Below are 16,690 nucleotides of genomic sequence, written 5' to 3' on the forward strand. Positions count from 1 at the left end.
AGTAACTAGAAATTTTTGTTTTCCTGTCGCAGAGTAGCTGTAAATGATCAGTCACCAATTATGTAATACCACAAGAAAGGGGTTTTCTAATTCTATTCCAATTGCTAATTCAGTATAAACACTTTTACCTAAATTAATTTTATTTTTATTTGCTTTCTATTTGTGTTTTTAGAGTAACACATGAGGTCTTCCATATATATAAAAGAGTAACATTCCCCAATTTCCTATACCCCAGTAGTAGTCACTGTTTTAAGTTTGATTTTTATTCTTCTAGATACGCTTAAATTATTTAAAAATAAATTTAAATGTTTCTGTATAGTTTGATCGGGAGCACTTCAGTGAAGTTTTTGTGGACCTAAAGTGGTTTGAAAGCAAAGTTGGTAACAAGTACCTCAACGAAGCAGCAGGTGTTGCAGCAGAAGAAGCCAGGAATTACAAGGAAAAGAAAAAATTAAAGGTGTCTATTTTTTTAGGTGTCCTTTCATTGTTTTAACTGTAAAGGCAAAAATTATATTCTTTGTTTCTCATTTTCCTTCTTATGATTTGGGATTGCCTCGTTTTATTTCTCTTTCTTCCTCTCTATAGGCATTTCAGAAATTGGTTTGGTTTCTTTTATTCTATTAGCTTCTATCATTTAATGAGATATTCATTAATCAGTTTCTTATTTTTACTGTTGAAGAGGTACATTGTGTTTTATTTTAATAAATGTGGAAAACATTTCTAAACAAAAGCCCAGAAAATGAATTATCTTTTTAAAAAAATTACTTAAAACATGTTATTAAAAACAATTATTTAAGGCCAGGTGCAGTGGCTCACACCTGTAATCCCAGCACTTTGGGAGGCAAAAGTGGGTGGATTACCTGAGGTCAGGAGTTTGAGACCAGCCTGGCCAACATAGTGAAACCCCATCTCTACTAAAAAAAACAAAAATTAACTGGGTGTGGTGGCACACACCTGTAATCCCAGCTACTTGGGAGGCTGAGGCACAAGAATCACTTGAACCTGGGAGACAGAGGTTGCAGTGAGCCAAGATTGGGCCACTGCACTCCAGCTTGGCTGATAGAGTGAGACTCTGTCTCATAAAAAAGAAAAACAGTTATTTAAAACCTGACAGGGAGGATACCATGATCGTGAAGGTGCTTTTCCCAGGGTGAGGTTTATCCATTGCACTCTGGATGTGCTGACGCCCTGCGATTTCGCCAAATGTGGGAAACTCAACTGCATGACTTATGGTAGTGGAGGACTGCATTCACACTTTCCCCTGGCAATTTTTTTTTTAATTAAAAAAAATTGTTATTTTAAAACAATGGACTAGTTTTTAAAATGTGGATATTTATAGCGTTTAATGATATGAGACATTAACTAGATCAGTGATTTTTCTCTAGAAATGATTTACATATAAAATACAATGGTCTAAGTTAATAGTAATGGCAAAAACCACAATTACTTTTTCGCCAACCTAATAGCACAATATCTAGTAAATGTTATGTGCTTAATAAATGAATAATAGAATCAATTAGGATATGATAGTGCCCTGCAGAGCATCTGTGATAATCTCCAAAGAATGTCTTGTGTTAACTTGAAAAGTAAACCTCTTGTGAAAAATTCCTCAGCCTCTCCCCGTAATTATTGGATTCTGTTTTCTTTTTTTTTTTTTTTTGGAGACAGCGTGTCACTCAGGCTGGAGTGCAATGGTGCGATCTTGGCTCACTGCAACCTCTACCTCCTGGGTTCACTTGAATTCCCCTGCCTCAGCCTCCTGAGTAGCTGAGATTAGAGGCACGTGCCACCACCCAGCTAATTTTTGTATTTTTAGTAGAGACGGGGTTTCACTATGTTAGTAATGCTGGTCTCGAACTCCTGACCTCGTGATCCGCCCACCTTGGCCTCCCTTAAGTGCTGGGATTACAGGCGTGAGCCACCGTGCCCGGCCAAGATTCTGTTGAGTTTCTTACTCTCCTTGCTGTACGGGTTCTATTTAGGTTCAAACTTAATGACTCTTGCTCCAAGAGGGGTAACTGTCCTTGTTTTCTCTAGTGTAGTCCTTCTCACTGCTTAGCTCTTCCTCACTGGAACTTGGCAGCAGTCAGTCTGCATTCCACTGGTTTTTGTGTGTGTGTGTCTTTTTTTTTTTTTTCCCTAAGAAAACAGGCTCTGCAACTTTTTGGGAACCTGTATACACAAAACTTACCTGTCAGTAATCCCTGGCTCCCCAACCTTAAACTTCACCAGTCTTCCAGCCGTATGCAGCTAACATTAGAGACACTGTGCAGGAATAGCCCAGACACAGGAAGTTGGTAGAGGCCATAAGTTGGATGAAAGAAAGGAAATGGGGATAAGGGAGTAGGAAGAACTAAAGAGAGTCATTGGCAGTAGACAGGAAATCAGAGAATAGAGGAGAGAAAGGATTGAGATCACAAGGGAGGAAAAACAGATGGGCAGGATATGAAGGATGTTATAACATGGAAGAACTATAGAAAAGCAAATGGGTGCATGGAAGAGAAATGACATCTCATTTTGAAATGTATCTTGCCATTCATTTTATGTTGATTTACAATTTATAGGGCCAGGAAAATTCTCTGTGTTGGGCTGCTTTAGACAAAAATGAAGGCGAAATGGTAACTTCTAAGGGTAAGTACGAAGTATTTGTTTTGATATGTTACTACTTTGACAGGATAGTTGTTATACCTTTTCTTTATTATTACTAATTTTGGGTGGAACAGATTTCTGTGATAGCATATAAGCATCAACTTGGATATGCATTTATCAAATCATTAGGTGGAAAAACAGGCTATTCATAATTGTCAGTCACTATCTTTCTGACTTTTTTCCCAGATAATTTAGAAGATGAGACTGAAGATGATGACCTATTTGAAACTGAGTTTAGACAATATAAAAGAACATATTACATGACGAAGATGGGGGTTGACGTGGTATCTGAGTACGTTTTTGCCAATGCTTTTATTTTAAAATAGAAGAAATTAGATTTTGCAGTTATTTGGAAAACATAATTTTGATAAAGTAGTGGGAGAAAAAGGATTTTTTGGTTTCATGAATTATTGTGTATGTTTCAACTAGTCTGGTTTTGGAGAAGATGGTATTCTGACTTGTATTATATTCCTGTGATAAAAATTGCTGAAGAGAAAATGATCCTTATATATAAGAATTTTTGTTACAAAGTTGTTTATAATAGTAAAAAATTAGAAATAATCTATATGTCCAATCAGAAGGTTCATCATAATTGGCCACTGCTTCTTCATTAAAATCACCATCTCTGTCACCTCTTCCATCTCCAGAATCTGCAGAACTGCTAAACTGGTAATTGCAGAAAGTTCATAACAATTTGGAAGGATGCTTATAGTACATTATTAAGTACAAATTATAAAGATAAGACATGAAATCATATATACAGTATGCTCTCATTAACACTTAAAAAAACCTAGATATAGATAAAAGACTGAAACACTACAAAATGTAAAAGTGATGGCTATAAGATGATAAAAATGCTGTTCTTCATTATCTAGATTTTCACTCATGAGGAAATAGTTCTTTTATAATAAAAAAGCAATATTTTTCATGTTAAAAAACATACCTCCCAGAAATATGTAGTTATGGAATTTCTAAGTGAATACTTTTGCCTTTAGCCCAGGGCTCTGTTTTGTTTTGTTTTGATGATTTGAAGACTTATTTTACCCAAACTTAGAAGATGGCATTTGGTTTTTGACAAAGAAAGGATTAGAGAGAATATTGTTCACATACAGCACTTCTGAAAGTGTTCTAGCTTCTGTGACCAAATTTTAAGGTCTTCCTGATTTGCTGCTTTGCTTCTCTCAGATATCATCCCATGTAAAGAAGATTCCCATCCCTTTCTCCCTCTCACCCCCGCTATTTAAGAGAGTGGTAGTGTCACTATGGAAAGCTTCATTGGGTAAATCTTCAACCTTTGGACCAAGGGAGTGGTATATTAACTGAGTAAATATGAATAACAGATTTATCTATTTTGATAGTTGGTTTAGGAAAACTATAATGTGACAAGATGGAATTTTTAAAAATACTTTGGAGTTTTTAGGATTATAATTTTTAGCCATAAATAGCTAATTCATTGATTAAATAAATCATCTGAGGTAAAATGTTGTATCAGCAGATATCATGCTGTAAAGACACTGGCCTGTCTTAAAAAAATATGTTATAATGAAAATATTCTATTTTCAGTGACTTTCTGGCTGATCAAGCTGCATGTTATGTTCAGGCAATACAGTGGATTTTGCACTATTACTATCATGGAGTTCAGTCCTGGAGCTGGTGAGAGAATAAAAACAAAAATAAAGTTTTGTCTTTTTATAATGATTCATTCTACTAGAGTCTTATTTAGGAAGCACTTCCTTTTATTTCTACTTATGGTAATTTTTTTTTTTGAGACAGAGTCTCACTCTGTTGCCCAGGCTGGAATGCAGTGGCATGATCTCGGCTCATTGCAATCTCCGCCTCGTGGGTTCAAGCAATTCTCCTACCTTAGCCCCCTGAGTAACTGGGATTACAGGCATGCGCCACCACGGCCAGCTAATTTTTATATTTTTAGTAGAGATGGTGTTTTGCCATGTTGGCCAGGCTAGTCTCGAACTCCTGACCTCAGGTGATCCGCCCACCTCGACCTCCCAAAGTGCTAGGATTACAGGCATGAGTCACTGCACCCAGCCTCTACTTATGGTAATTTTTTAAAAGTTCCATACAACCAGGTTTAAATGAAACATAGGTAATGTTTTCTCCAGCCCTAACAGAAGGCTTATAATAAGAGGTCTTAGTTAATGTAAAGATTTAATGCTCTCTATCAAAGTTAGTCAAGTTTGGCAAAGTCTTGATAATTATTGAGTTTGAGTGATGGTTATGTGAGGGTATTCATTATATTCTCTTTACATTTTTTGTGTTTGCTAAAAAATTCTCTATCAAGAATAATTATTGAACTGTTCAGGCGCAGTGGCTCATGCCTCTAATCCCATCGCTTTGGGAGGCCAAGGTGGGCAGATCACTTGAGGTCAAGAGTTTGAGACTAGCCTGGCCAACATGGTGAAACCTCATCTCTACTAAAAATACAAAAATTAGCTGGGCATGGTGGTGTGCCTCTGTAGTCCCAGCTACTTGGGAGGCTGAGGCAGGAGAATCGCTTGAATATCGGAGGCGGAGGCTGCAATTGAGGTGAGCTGAGATCGCACCACTGCACTCCAGCCTGGGCAGCAGAACAAGAACAAGACTCTGTCTTTCAAAAAATAAATAAATAAATAAATAAACAGAATAATCGTTGAAGAATGGGCTTACTTGTATGAAGGGCTAGAAAGGTGAAGAAGAAAAGAGAAAGGAGTTATTTTTTTTTTTTTTTGAGACAGAGTCTCGTTCTGTCAGCAAGGCTAGGGTGCAGTGGTGCAGTCTTGGCTCACTGCTGCAACCTCCCCTTCCTGGGTTCAAGCAATTATCATACCTCAGCCTCCCAATTATTTGCTTTTATTGGGAATAGTAATCATTTTATTTCTCTCATGTTTCCTATTCTAGCAAATCCCATCTGCATTTTCAAACCATCCACCAAAGTAGAAAAATTAAAAACCAAAAAATGATACAGTGAATACTACAGACTTTTAGGTGATAACACAACTCTGGTTTTGTTTTGTTCAAAGCACCTGTGGTAGGCTCTGTTTCAGAGCTCCATCTAGCAATACAAACCAGTGCAAGATAATGTGACATTAATTATGGTTTCACTTACTAAATAAAGCCTTTGAAAAAAGTTTTATAATCGCCTGATTCTCAGGGCCTCTCTGAGGAGCAATCTCATGAAGAAAATCCTTGATTTGCCATTTTTAAAATAGTGTGAATGTAAGTTATTCCTGTTGTAACTTACATTAAGGCCAAGCACATAAAAAGCATGCTCTCACGTAATCTTCACAACTATTTAAAGTAAACATTGTTTTCTCCCTTTTACAGATGAAGAAATTGAGGCTCTGAAAGGTTAAGAAAGGTTAGGTAATCTTCCTAAAGATTATACACCCAAGAATTAAGTCAAAGCCTGTCTGATTCCAAAGTCCACCCTTTTTCTATTCCACATGGCATTTGGCCTCCTAAACTTCCCCATTTTTTTGAAATGTATGCCATAATTATGGAATACAAAAACATTTCAATGTTTTTGGTATCCTGACTCAAACATTAGGAGCATATTGAAATTTTTAAAAATTGTTCAAAGCTTTATAAAATATTTATACCTGTAATTAAGATGAGAAGGTAATAAAAACAAAAACAATTAGTGTATGTGATCGATACACGGTTTCATCCTTATCACAAATACAATAATAAGCATGCTAATTCAAAGCTAAAAGTCCTTAGATCTGACTGGTAATGGCCAGATAACCTCAGACTCACTTTTCTTCCTCTCCGTGTGAGCTTTTACCAGAACATTCACCTGTTTTTAGCCTCTTGCTTAAATGATCCAGGCTCAAGTGACCAAACTAAAAATCTTCTGACTACCTCATTATTTCTGGTTCAATCTATTGATTGGAAGATTCACGATCAACATTTTGAGAATTAAAAAAAGCAGTACATTGTACATGTTTTTCAGTTACCTGATTCATCCCAATTTCAGAAATGTGAAACCACACTTTAAAAATTCAGGAACTAGGCCAGGCGCCGTGGCTTACTCCTGTAATCCCAGCACTTTGGGAGGCCGAGGCAGGCGGATCACGAGATCAGGAGATCGAGACCATCCTGGCTAACAAGGTGAAACCCCGTCTCTACTAAAAATACAAAAAATTAGCCTGGCATGGTGGCAGGCGCCTGTAGTCCCAGCTGTTTGGGAGGCTGAGGCAGCAGAATGGCGTGAACCCGGGAGGCGGAGCTTGCAGTGAGCCAGGATCGCGCCACTGCACTCCAGCCTGGGCGACAGAGCGAGACTCTGTCTCAAAGAAAAAAAAAAATTCAGGAAATGTAACATTTGTTGCCATCTGATGACCTAAATTTTCCAACAGTGCTAATTTCTTATATTCAAATGGTAGAATTATGGGCAGTACTAATTTTTTAAAATTATTTTTATATGTTGTTAAAATATAGGGAAAAGTATATGCTTATTATTAACCTAATTCATAAAGATGCCACTTGTTTAAAACTCAGTTTTGTTTTATAGGTATTATCCTTATCATTATGCACCTTTCCTATCTGACATACGCAACATCAGTACACTCAAAATCCATTTTGAACTAGGAAAACCTTTTAAGCCATTTGAACAGCTTCTTGCTGTACTTCCAGCAGCCAGCAAAAATTTACTTCCTACATGCTACCAGGTGGGTCTTAGAATTGAATGTTTTTATGTCCTTTTTGATATTTAGGAGCTCTTCCTCCAAACCTAGAAACAATAATACTCAAATTTATTTGGTAGCTAAGTAGTTATTTTCAGTTTTAAACCATAGTATTTTTTTAACAAGTCCCTTGAAAAGTAATTCTTTGATTTAAAGTTAGCTTTGTTTTAAAGATGCGAAGAAACTCCATAAACCATTCAGTGCCTGGCTTCATTTTCAGCACCTTTAAACAGATTTTCAATTTGTCTCTACACTGAAGAAAGTAGACTAAAACTGACAAAATCTGAAGCTATCTACTTTATCTAAACATTTATAGATTCATTTCTCTTCCCTTTACTCTCTACATTTTGGTATAGGGATGGTTCTAATAAGTCATTTATCCCAACAGCAGTACTACCTCAGTATATGTTTGTTTTTAAACATTTTATTTATCAAATTGTGAAATAAAAAGCTTTCTTTGGTTAACATATTTCATGTAACAGGAGAAAAATATTTCAGGAGGTGGTAAGGTTACCAAAATTACACTAAGCCTACTAAGGTGATTCTGAAGTTACACTTTGTATCGTTCTTTGAGGGTAACAAACTGTTCTTTTAATTCTGTGGTTTGGTCAGGAATTGGAGTAGACACACACACCTCCTTTACTTCTTTAGCAGTGTCAGACTCCCTTCTGCATCATTCTGAACCTTAATCTGTTCTTGATCCTGGCTCCCCTTTCTTCATAAGTTTCTTTGATTCTTTTTTCCCTGCCTTCGGATACAATACGCTTTAATACCCAACCACTCTGGACCAGCATGACCATGCAAGTGTTTCACAGTCTGTTTTATTGTACAGTGCCCATGCCATACTGGTTATTTTAAATATTTTGAGTATTACCCTGAGAGTATACTGCTTTATTTCCTTATGCTTTCTTTGTCTACCTCCATTATAAAGTCATAGAAATGTGTTATTGGACTATTTCTCTTTGATATTAGTGGTGCAGTGGTTCTTAGATTTTAGGATATTTTTATTTTAAACTATCTTGGATATTACATTACTTAATAGAATCAGTTCTTCAGGACATGAAAGTAAATTGTCAATTTGAGGCTAAAAATAGAGGACTACTAGATGCCTTTTAGATGAACTGAAATGAAGTCTGAATAGAAAAACAATTTAGCTGTGTGTCTTGTAGAGTGAAAAAATAAGAAAAAATAATTTAAAATAAATGTTGAGAGTAAGGATGATTTTGCTACATAACCAAGTCAGTAAAATATATAAATGATGAGTAGCAGTGAAATCAGAATTCTTATAGTTGAAAATCAAAATATAGCAAGTATATTGTGACATATCAAAGATACAAAAATTTAGTTTGCTTTGCATAGAAATTTTAAACTAACATATGAGGAAATATTATAAATACATTAACAAAAAGCTGTATTGATATTAGTTCTTATATTTCTATTATACTATTTTATATTTTCACAGCATTTGATGACCAGCGAAGACTCACCAATTATAGAATATTACCCACCTGATTTTAAAACTGACCTAAATGGGAAACAACAGGAATGGGAAGCTGTGGTGTTAATCCCTTTTATTGATGAGGTCAGTGCATGAAATAATCATTACATACACATACATTCTTAATCAGAGACTATTTCACATAGGTTAATGAACAATGGGTTTTAATCACCATTTGTGTTTTGTTAATGAGATTTAGCTACGCTCTTCATTATGTGCATAAAAACTTCTAGGTATGCTAATTATAATAAGGCTGAAGTGGCTTTACTATTATTAGACAAAGTAGTCTTCAGAACAAGGAGTAATATTACCGGAGATAAAGGGATATTTTATACAGATAAAAGAGTCAGTTCAGTTCAAGAAGACATAAAAATCCTAAATATATTGTACCTAATAAAAGAACCTAAAATACATGAAGCAAAAATTACCAGAATTATAGCTAGAAATTTCAACACTTTTCTCTGAGGAATTAATAACACAAGAGGACAAAAATTCAGTAAGGATGGCCAGGCGTGGCAGCTCACGCCTGTAATCCCAGCACTTTGGGAGGCTGAGGCGAGTGGATCACGAGGTCAGGAGATCGAGACCATCCTGGCTAACACAGTGAAACCCCGTCTCTACTAAAAAACAAAACATTAGCTGGACGAGGTGGTGGGCGCCTGTAGTCCCAGCTACTTGGGAGGCTGAGGCAGGAGAATGGCGTGAACCCCGGGGGATGGAGCCTGCAGTGAGCCGAGATCGCACCACTGCACTCCAGCCTGGGGGACAGCGAGACTCCGTCTCAAACAAAAAAATTTCAGTAAGGATAAAGATTTGAATAATGCTATAAACCTACTCATAGAATTAAATTAGAAATAGTAACAAAGATCTGGGTAATCCCCATATGTTTTGAAACTAAGTAGCACACTTCTAAATAACCTATGATGAAAGAAGAAATTAAAAGAAAAATTGGAAAATATTTTGATCTGAACAATAATTAAAATACAGTACATCATAATGGGGGCTGAGCGTGGTGACACACGCGCTGTAATCCCAACACTTTGGGAGGCCAAGATGGTAGGATTGCTTTTTTTCCCTCAGGAAAGAAAAAAAGGATCCATGGTCAGTATGATATGACTAAAGCAGGGCTTAAAAGGAAATTTAAGGTTCTAGACGCTAAACAAGAAAAAGATTTAAAATAAATTACCTAAGCTTCTGCCTTAAGAAGATAGAAAAAGAAGAGCAAATTAAACTCAAGCAGAATGAAGGAAATAAAAAGAAGCAGAAATCTACAGAAAATGAACAAACAATGGAGAATAATTGATGACATGGAAAGTTGGTTCTTTGAAAAGATTAATAAAGTCAGTAAATCCTACCTAGACTAATCAAGAAAGTTAAATAAAAGGGGGGAAGGCAGAAATAAATTACCAATATTGAGAATGAAGAGAAGATATCTTATAGTTCCTTCATATAGTAAAAGGATGGTTAAGGAATGTTATGATCAAACTTTATGTCAACAAATTCAACAACCTGGATGAAGTGAACATACTTCATCACAACTTAGCAAAACTCACAGAAAAAAATATAAAAATCTGAATAGTCTTTTGTATATTCTAGGCCCAGATGTCTTGACTTGTGAATTCTAGCAAACATTTAAGAAATAATGCCAATCTTACACAAACTTTCAGAAAATAGAAGAAGGGAAATTGCTTCCCAACGTTTTCTTAGACTAGCATATTCCAGAGACCCAAATTTGACATGCCATTAAAAGAAATGAAAATTACTGACTGATACTCCTCCTAAAAGTAGATGTAAAAACTCCTAAGAAAATAACATGAGGCCGGGCACGGTGGCTCATACCTGTAATCCCAGCACTTTGGGAGGCCGAGGTGGGCAGATCATGAGGTGAGGAGATCAAGACTGTCCTGGCTAACACGATGAAATCCCGTCTCCACTAAAAATACCAAAAATTAGGGCGTGGTGGGCACTTGTAGTCCCAGCTTCTCAGGAGGCTGAGGCAGGAGAATTGCTTGAACCCTCAGAGGCAGAGGTTGCAGTGAGCAGAGATCAGCCACTGCACTCCAGCCTGGCAACAGAGCCAGACTCCATCTCGGAAAAACAAAACAAAACAAAAAAAAAAAAACCATGAGATAGAATCTGACAGCGTATAAGAAGGATAATACTCATGACCAAATGGGATTTATTTTAGAAATACAAGGTTAGTTTGCAACGTAATTTACCACATTATCAATATTCAACATCCAGTTTTTTTTCCACCTTCCACTATCTGACCAAGAATATTATTTTCACAAACATCCGATTTTAATAGAAATGTGCAACAAACAAGGCTCAACCTTATGATAAAGGCATATAAAAAATCTTACTGCAAACAACCTACTTAATAGTAAAAGAAGGACCATTTTCCTGTAAAGTCAAGAATAGGACAAGATGTCCATTCTAACCACTTCTTTCTAACATTTTACTGGAGGTCCAGTGTGTTAAGATGAAGAAAATAAGTAAAATTGTTTTTAGTGGCAGGTGGCATTATTATCTATGTAAAAATTCTAAGGAATCTTCAAAGAAACTATAACTGATAAGTAACTTTAGCAAGGTTACAGAGTATAAGATCTGTACAAAAACTAATTGTATTTCCATATACTAGCAACAAGCCATTTGAAAATACAAAACTTTTAAAATAAGAAGCTTAAGATTCTGCTTAAAATAGCATTTAAAAATATAAAATACACAGCTATAAACTTAACAACGTATGTGGAAGCCCTCTACCCTGAAAGAGATGGAAAATCTAAAAAAATGAAGGGATTATATCATGTTCATGGATTCGAAGATTTAATATTGTTAAGGTGTATGTCCTCCTCAGTTTGATCTTTAAACTCAATCCCAGTGAAAATCCTAGCAGGTTTTTATATAATTGAAAATGTGATTCTGAAGTTTTTGTAAGATTGCAAGGAGAAAACCAAAACAATCCATATAAAGAACAGTGTTGGAGGACTTACATGACCTGATTTCCAGACTTACCATGAAGCCACATTAATCAAGACAGTCTGTTATTGGTATAGCCATAAGCAAATAGATAAATTGGAACAGAAATAGTCCACCCAAATGTATGTTTATGCAGTTAATTCATCTTCAATTAAGGCACCAAAGCATTCAATGAGTAAAGAAAGTGCTTTTCAAAAGTTGGTGCTAGAACAACTGGCTATATTTGTGAATAAAAGTGAATCTTGACCCATACCTCACACCATACACAAAACTTAATTCAAAATATGTCATAGATCTAAATGTATTAATAAAAGCTAAAACTATAAAACCATAAAACTTCTTGAAGCAAACTTAGGAGAAAATTTCAAGATTCTGAAATCACTAACCATAAAAGGAAAGAATTGAGAAAATAGATTTCACCAAAATCAAAAAAATTTCCACTTATCAAAAGATGCTATTTAAAAAAGGGTAGATAAGCCACAGAGTAGGAGAAAAATATATATATACAGAACATACACGTGCATGGGACTGGTATCCAGAGTATATAACCAACTCCTCCAACTCAAGTTAAAGACACAACCCAATTTTTTAAATGGCAAAATATTTTTGAAGGGCCATTTTCACAAAGCAAGATATACAAATAATAAACAATGGAAAAGTGCTCAACATCATTAGGCATCAGGTAAATGTAAATTAAAAGCATGATAAGATACCACTATACCATAATCCCAGTTGAATGGAAAAAACTTAAAAGGCAATACCCAATATTGGCAAGAATGTGGAGCAGTTGGAATTTTTATACACTGCTAATGGGAGTATAAAACGGATAAAAGCACTTTTCATATCTATCTGGCAGTTTCTCATAAAGTAAATTATACACCTAACCCTAGGACCCAGCAATTCCATTCTTAAATATTTACCAAGAGGAGGGGAAAGTATGTTTAAAAAATGTTTTGTACAAGACTATTCATAATAACTAAACTGGAAACCACCCAATACCAGTCAGCAGGACAATAGATAAGTAAATTGTGGTACAGATTAAGCATTCCTAATCTGAAAATCAGAAATTTGAAATGCTCCAAAATAAGAAACTTTGAGCATCAATCTGATGCCTCAAATAGAAAATCTATACCTGGTGTCATGGGATGGGTTGCAGTCAAAATGCAGGTGCACAACACACAGCTTATTTGCATCGCAAGGGATAGAAGATCCTCCCAGCCCTCTTCAGCTGCAATATACCTTTTCTGCACACACCCAGATTCCCCCACCCAAGCACCCCCACAAAGGGTAATAAAATGGCACATGTATAGGCCAGATGCGCCAACGGCAGGTTCCCCGCAGTGCCCCAAATGGGGCCCAGGCCTATGTGCATTACTCACTGTATTACTTTGCTTATTCTTTAGTCTGGTGTGAAGATAGTGTTGACAATGTCAAAAAGGACTGCAGCTACCCCTATGGGTGTTGGTGTCCAGAAAAATAGGAAGCATTTATGTTTACCTGTAGCATAGAAAGTCAAGTTGTTGGAGAAACTAGACAGTGGTGTGTGAACTGTCTTTTAGAAGAGTATGCTATTAGAATGTCCATATATGACCTGAAGAAACAGAAGGGTAAGCTGTTGACATTCTGTGCTGAAAGTGATGAGCAGAAGTTAATGAAAAAGAGAATACTGCATAAAGCTACAAATGAAGATATCAATCACGTATTGAAGTACTGCATTTGTCAGCACTGCTGTGAATACATGCCATTTAATGGCAGGCTGATAATGAAACAAACAGATCTATCACAGTGAACTGGAAATTGAAGAGAACTGTGAACATTCAACAGACTGAAAAAGTTTACAAAAAGACATAGTGCTCTCTTCAGCAGTACATATACTTAAAAAAAACTGGAATGGTACAAAGATTAGCATGGCCCTTGCACAAGCATGATATACAAATTCATGAAGCATTCCATACTAAAAAATAGTAATAATAAAAATAAAAAGGTAGGCTGGGCACGGTGGCTCATGCCTATAATCCCAGCACTTTGGGAGGCCAAGTTGGGCAGATCACTTGAGGTCAGGAGTTCAAGACCAGCCTGGCCAACATGGTGAAACCCTGACCCTACTAAAAATACAAAAGTTAGCCGGGTTGGTGGTTCATGCCTGTAGTCCCAGCTACTCAGGAGGCTGAGGCATGAGAATTGCTTGAACCCAGGAGGTGGAGGTTGCAGTGAGCCGAGATTGTGCCACTGCACTCCAGCGTGGTGACAGAGTGATACTCCATTAAAAAAAATAAATAAATTTTAAAAGTCACAGCATTGAATTTTTAAATGTTTGGGATGATAAAGCACCTGCTTGTCATGAAGCTAGAGAAATTCAGTGACACATTTGCCAGGGTCTTTGCTAGTGATGTTGGAACAAGTCTGTAACGCTGATGAAACATCACTGTTTGGGCATTATTGCCCCAGAAAGACACTGACTGCAGCTGATGAAACAGCCCTTACAAGAATTAAGGATGCCAAAGACCAAATAACTGCTGAGATATACTTACACAGCAGGCATGCATAAGTGTAAACTTGCTGTGATAGGCAAAAGCTTGCGTTCTCACTGTTTTCAAGGAGTGAATTTCATACCAATCCATTATTATGCTAATAAAAAGGCATGGATCACCAGGGACATCTTTTCAGATTGGTTCCACAAACATTTTGTACCAGCAGCTTGTGCTCACTGCAGGGAAGCTGACTGGATGATGACTGCAAGATTTTGTTATACCTTAACAACTGTTCTGCTCATCCTCCAGCTGAAATTCTCATAAAAAATAATGTTTATGGCTCACACCTGTAATCTCAACACTTTGGGAGGGTTGCCTGAGCCCAGGAGTTCAAGCCCACCCTGGGCAACATAGCAAGACCCAACCTCTACCAAAAAAAAAATTAACTGGATGTTGTGGTATATACCTGTATTCCCAGGTAGCTGGGAGACTGAAGTGAGAGGATCACTTGAGCCCAGGAGGTTGAGGCTGCAGTGAGCCATGATTGCTTCACTGCACTCCATGCTTCACTGCATGGGTGTCAGAGCAAATCCCTGTCTCAAAACAAAAACAAAAATGTTTATGCCTTTTTGCCATGTACTTTGTCCCAAATATGACTTTATTAATTCAGCCATGTCACCAGTCGTATCCAAAAAATTATTGCAAGACCAGTGTCAAGAAGCTTTTGTCCTGTGTTTTATTCTAGTAGTTTTATAGTTTAAGGTCTTAATGTTTAGGTTTTTAATCCATTTTGAGTTGATTTTGTTTATGGTAAGATAAAAGTCCAATTTTATTCTTCTGCATGTGGATATCCAGTGGTCCCAACACCATTTATTGAAGAGGCAATCCTTGCCCTGTTGTGTGTTCTTGGCAACCTTGTCAAAAATCAGATGGCTATAAATTATGGATTTATTTCTGGGCTTTCTATTTTGTTCCACTGGTCCATATGTCTTATTGAAAATACTTTTATGTATGTTTACCTTTTGCATTTTCTCTTTTGTAATTTACTTGTTTATATTCTCTCTCCCATTTCTCTTTCTTTTTTTCTTTTGATTTTTAGCTACTTTGTATATTAGAAATAGTTTTCCCCAGTATCACATCTGTCTCTTGATTTGTATATGGCATCTTCTGTCATATACATTATCTTTTACTTAAAAAATGTCTTTCCCCTTAAGCCTGTTCGTTTTTTTTTCTGTCTTCCTTAAATAAAAGTTTATCACACTAAATTATCAATACCACCTAGATTTCTTCTGATACATTTATTATTTTGTTATTGTGATACTTGTTTTTATATATGGTAGGAAGTTCAGAAGTGTATGTGGTTTTTTTTCAGCTGGATAGCTAGTTAGGACATTATCATTATTTAAATACCTAAAGGACTGTTTTGGCATAGATTTGGGTCTATTATTGAACTCTGTTCTGTTCTTCTGGTCTGTGGGTCTCTTGTCATGTCAGTACTAGTGTTTTGATTACAGTAGCTTTATCAAAAGTGATAGGATCTGCTAAGACAAGTCCCTGGTTACTTTTTACTGTTCGTACATTTATTCTTCCATGTTAACACTGGTATCTTATTTTTTAAAAAAAATATATTTTAAATCATTGATATCCTGATTGGAATTACTTTAAATGTATAAGTTAATTTGGAAAGATGGACATTGCTGTACTACTACAGAATTTGTAAAGTAAGAGATTAATGCTCTGTAAATTATGATATAGTAATTATAATAGATTCACACTTAAAATTTGATTTTCTGCTGCCTTGCTTATTTACACTTTAGTGGCTACCGCTGGGGTAATAGCTTTAGAGAACTTTGCAGTGGTAGCAGTATTCCAGGACCCTTTGAAACAATAAGTAGCATATTTTTCATGCAATAAAATGGAAGAGTTTCATTAGTTAAGATTTTGTTTTTTTGTTTTTCAAGAGCACAAATGGTTATTCTGCATATGGAGGAAAAAGACTTATTCTGTTTGTTGAGATTATGGAATTTTTATACTTTTAACCCTTCTCTTCAATCCTTATATTCAGAAGCGATTATTGGAAGCCATGGAGACATGTAACCACTCCCTCAAAAAGGAAGAGAGGAAAAGAAACCAACATAGTGAGTGCCTAATGTGCTGGTATGATAGAGACACAGAGTTTGTCTATCCTTCTCCATGGCCAGAAAAGTTCCCTGCCATAGAACGATGTTGTACAAGGTAATGTTACTTGGTAATTTTTCAACAACAAAAGAGCCCTCCTAACACAAGGGTGCGAGAAGTGGGGGAGGGGGAGCTTTGAATATCTATTTGGAGAATTAGCAAATAGTTTATGACAGTTATAGTCAATTGATAATCAATGAGTTACATCTAACTTGCAGAGGATCTAAGGATCT

At 36.2% G+C, this 16,690-nt stretch overlaps 1 protein-coding gene and 2 non-coding genes across 5 annotated transcripts in view; all 3 read left to right on the forward strand.

Annotated features, from left to right (window-relative positions):
* XRN1 (5'-3' exoribonuclease 1) overlaps positions 1-16,690 on the forward strand; it is a 137,933-nt gene that overhangs the window by 26,139 nt on the left and 95,104 nt on the right. For all 3 annotated transcript variants that reach the window (XR_004246223.2, XM_032144161.2, XM_032144162.2), the window contains exons 10-16: positions 320-457; positions 2,565-2,631; positions 2,836-2,941; positions 4,213-4,302; positions 7,160-7,316; positions 8,794-8,913; positions 16,345-16,514. Coding sequence is in view for 2 of the 3 variants with exons in the window: in XM_032144161.2 (XP_032000052.1) it covers positions 320-457; positions 2,565-2,631; positions 2,836-2,941; positions 4,213-4,302; positions 7,160-7,316; positions 8,794-8,913; positions 16,345-16,514 (848 nt within the window). In the remaining variant the exon portion in view is untranslated. The remainder of the gene's footprint in view (positions 1-319; positions 458-2,564; positions 2,632-2,835; positions 2,942-4,212; positions 4,303-7,159; positions 7,317-8,793; positions 8,914-16,344; positions 16,515-16,690) is intronic.
* On the forward strand, positions 1,097-1,264 carry LOC116462183 (U1 spliceosomal RNA). Its single transcript, XR_004246276.1, has one exon. It is a non-coding gene; the product is annotated as a U1 spliceosomal RNA (small nuclear RNA).
* Positions 13,659-13,767, forward strand: LOC116462158 (U6 spliceosomal RNA). Its single transcript, XR_004246256.1, has one exon. It is a non-coding gene; the product is annotated as a U6 spliceosomal RNA (small nuclear RNA).

This window comes from Hylobates moloch, unplaced genomic scaffold, assembly GCF_009828535.3.
Source record: "Hylobates moloch isolate HMO894 unplaced genomic scaffold, HMol_V3 SCAFFOLD_22, whole genome shotgun sequence".
NCBI classification, from domain to species: Eukaryota; Metazoa; Chordata; class Mammalia; order Primates; family Hylobatidae; genus Hylobates; species Hylobates moloch.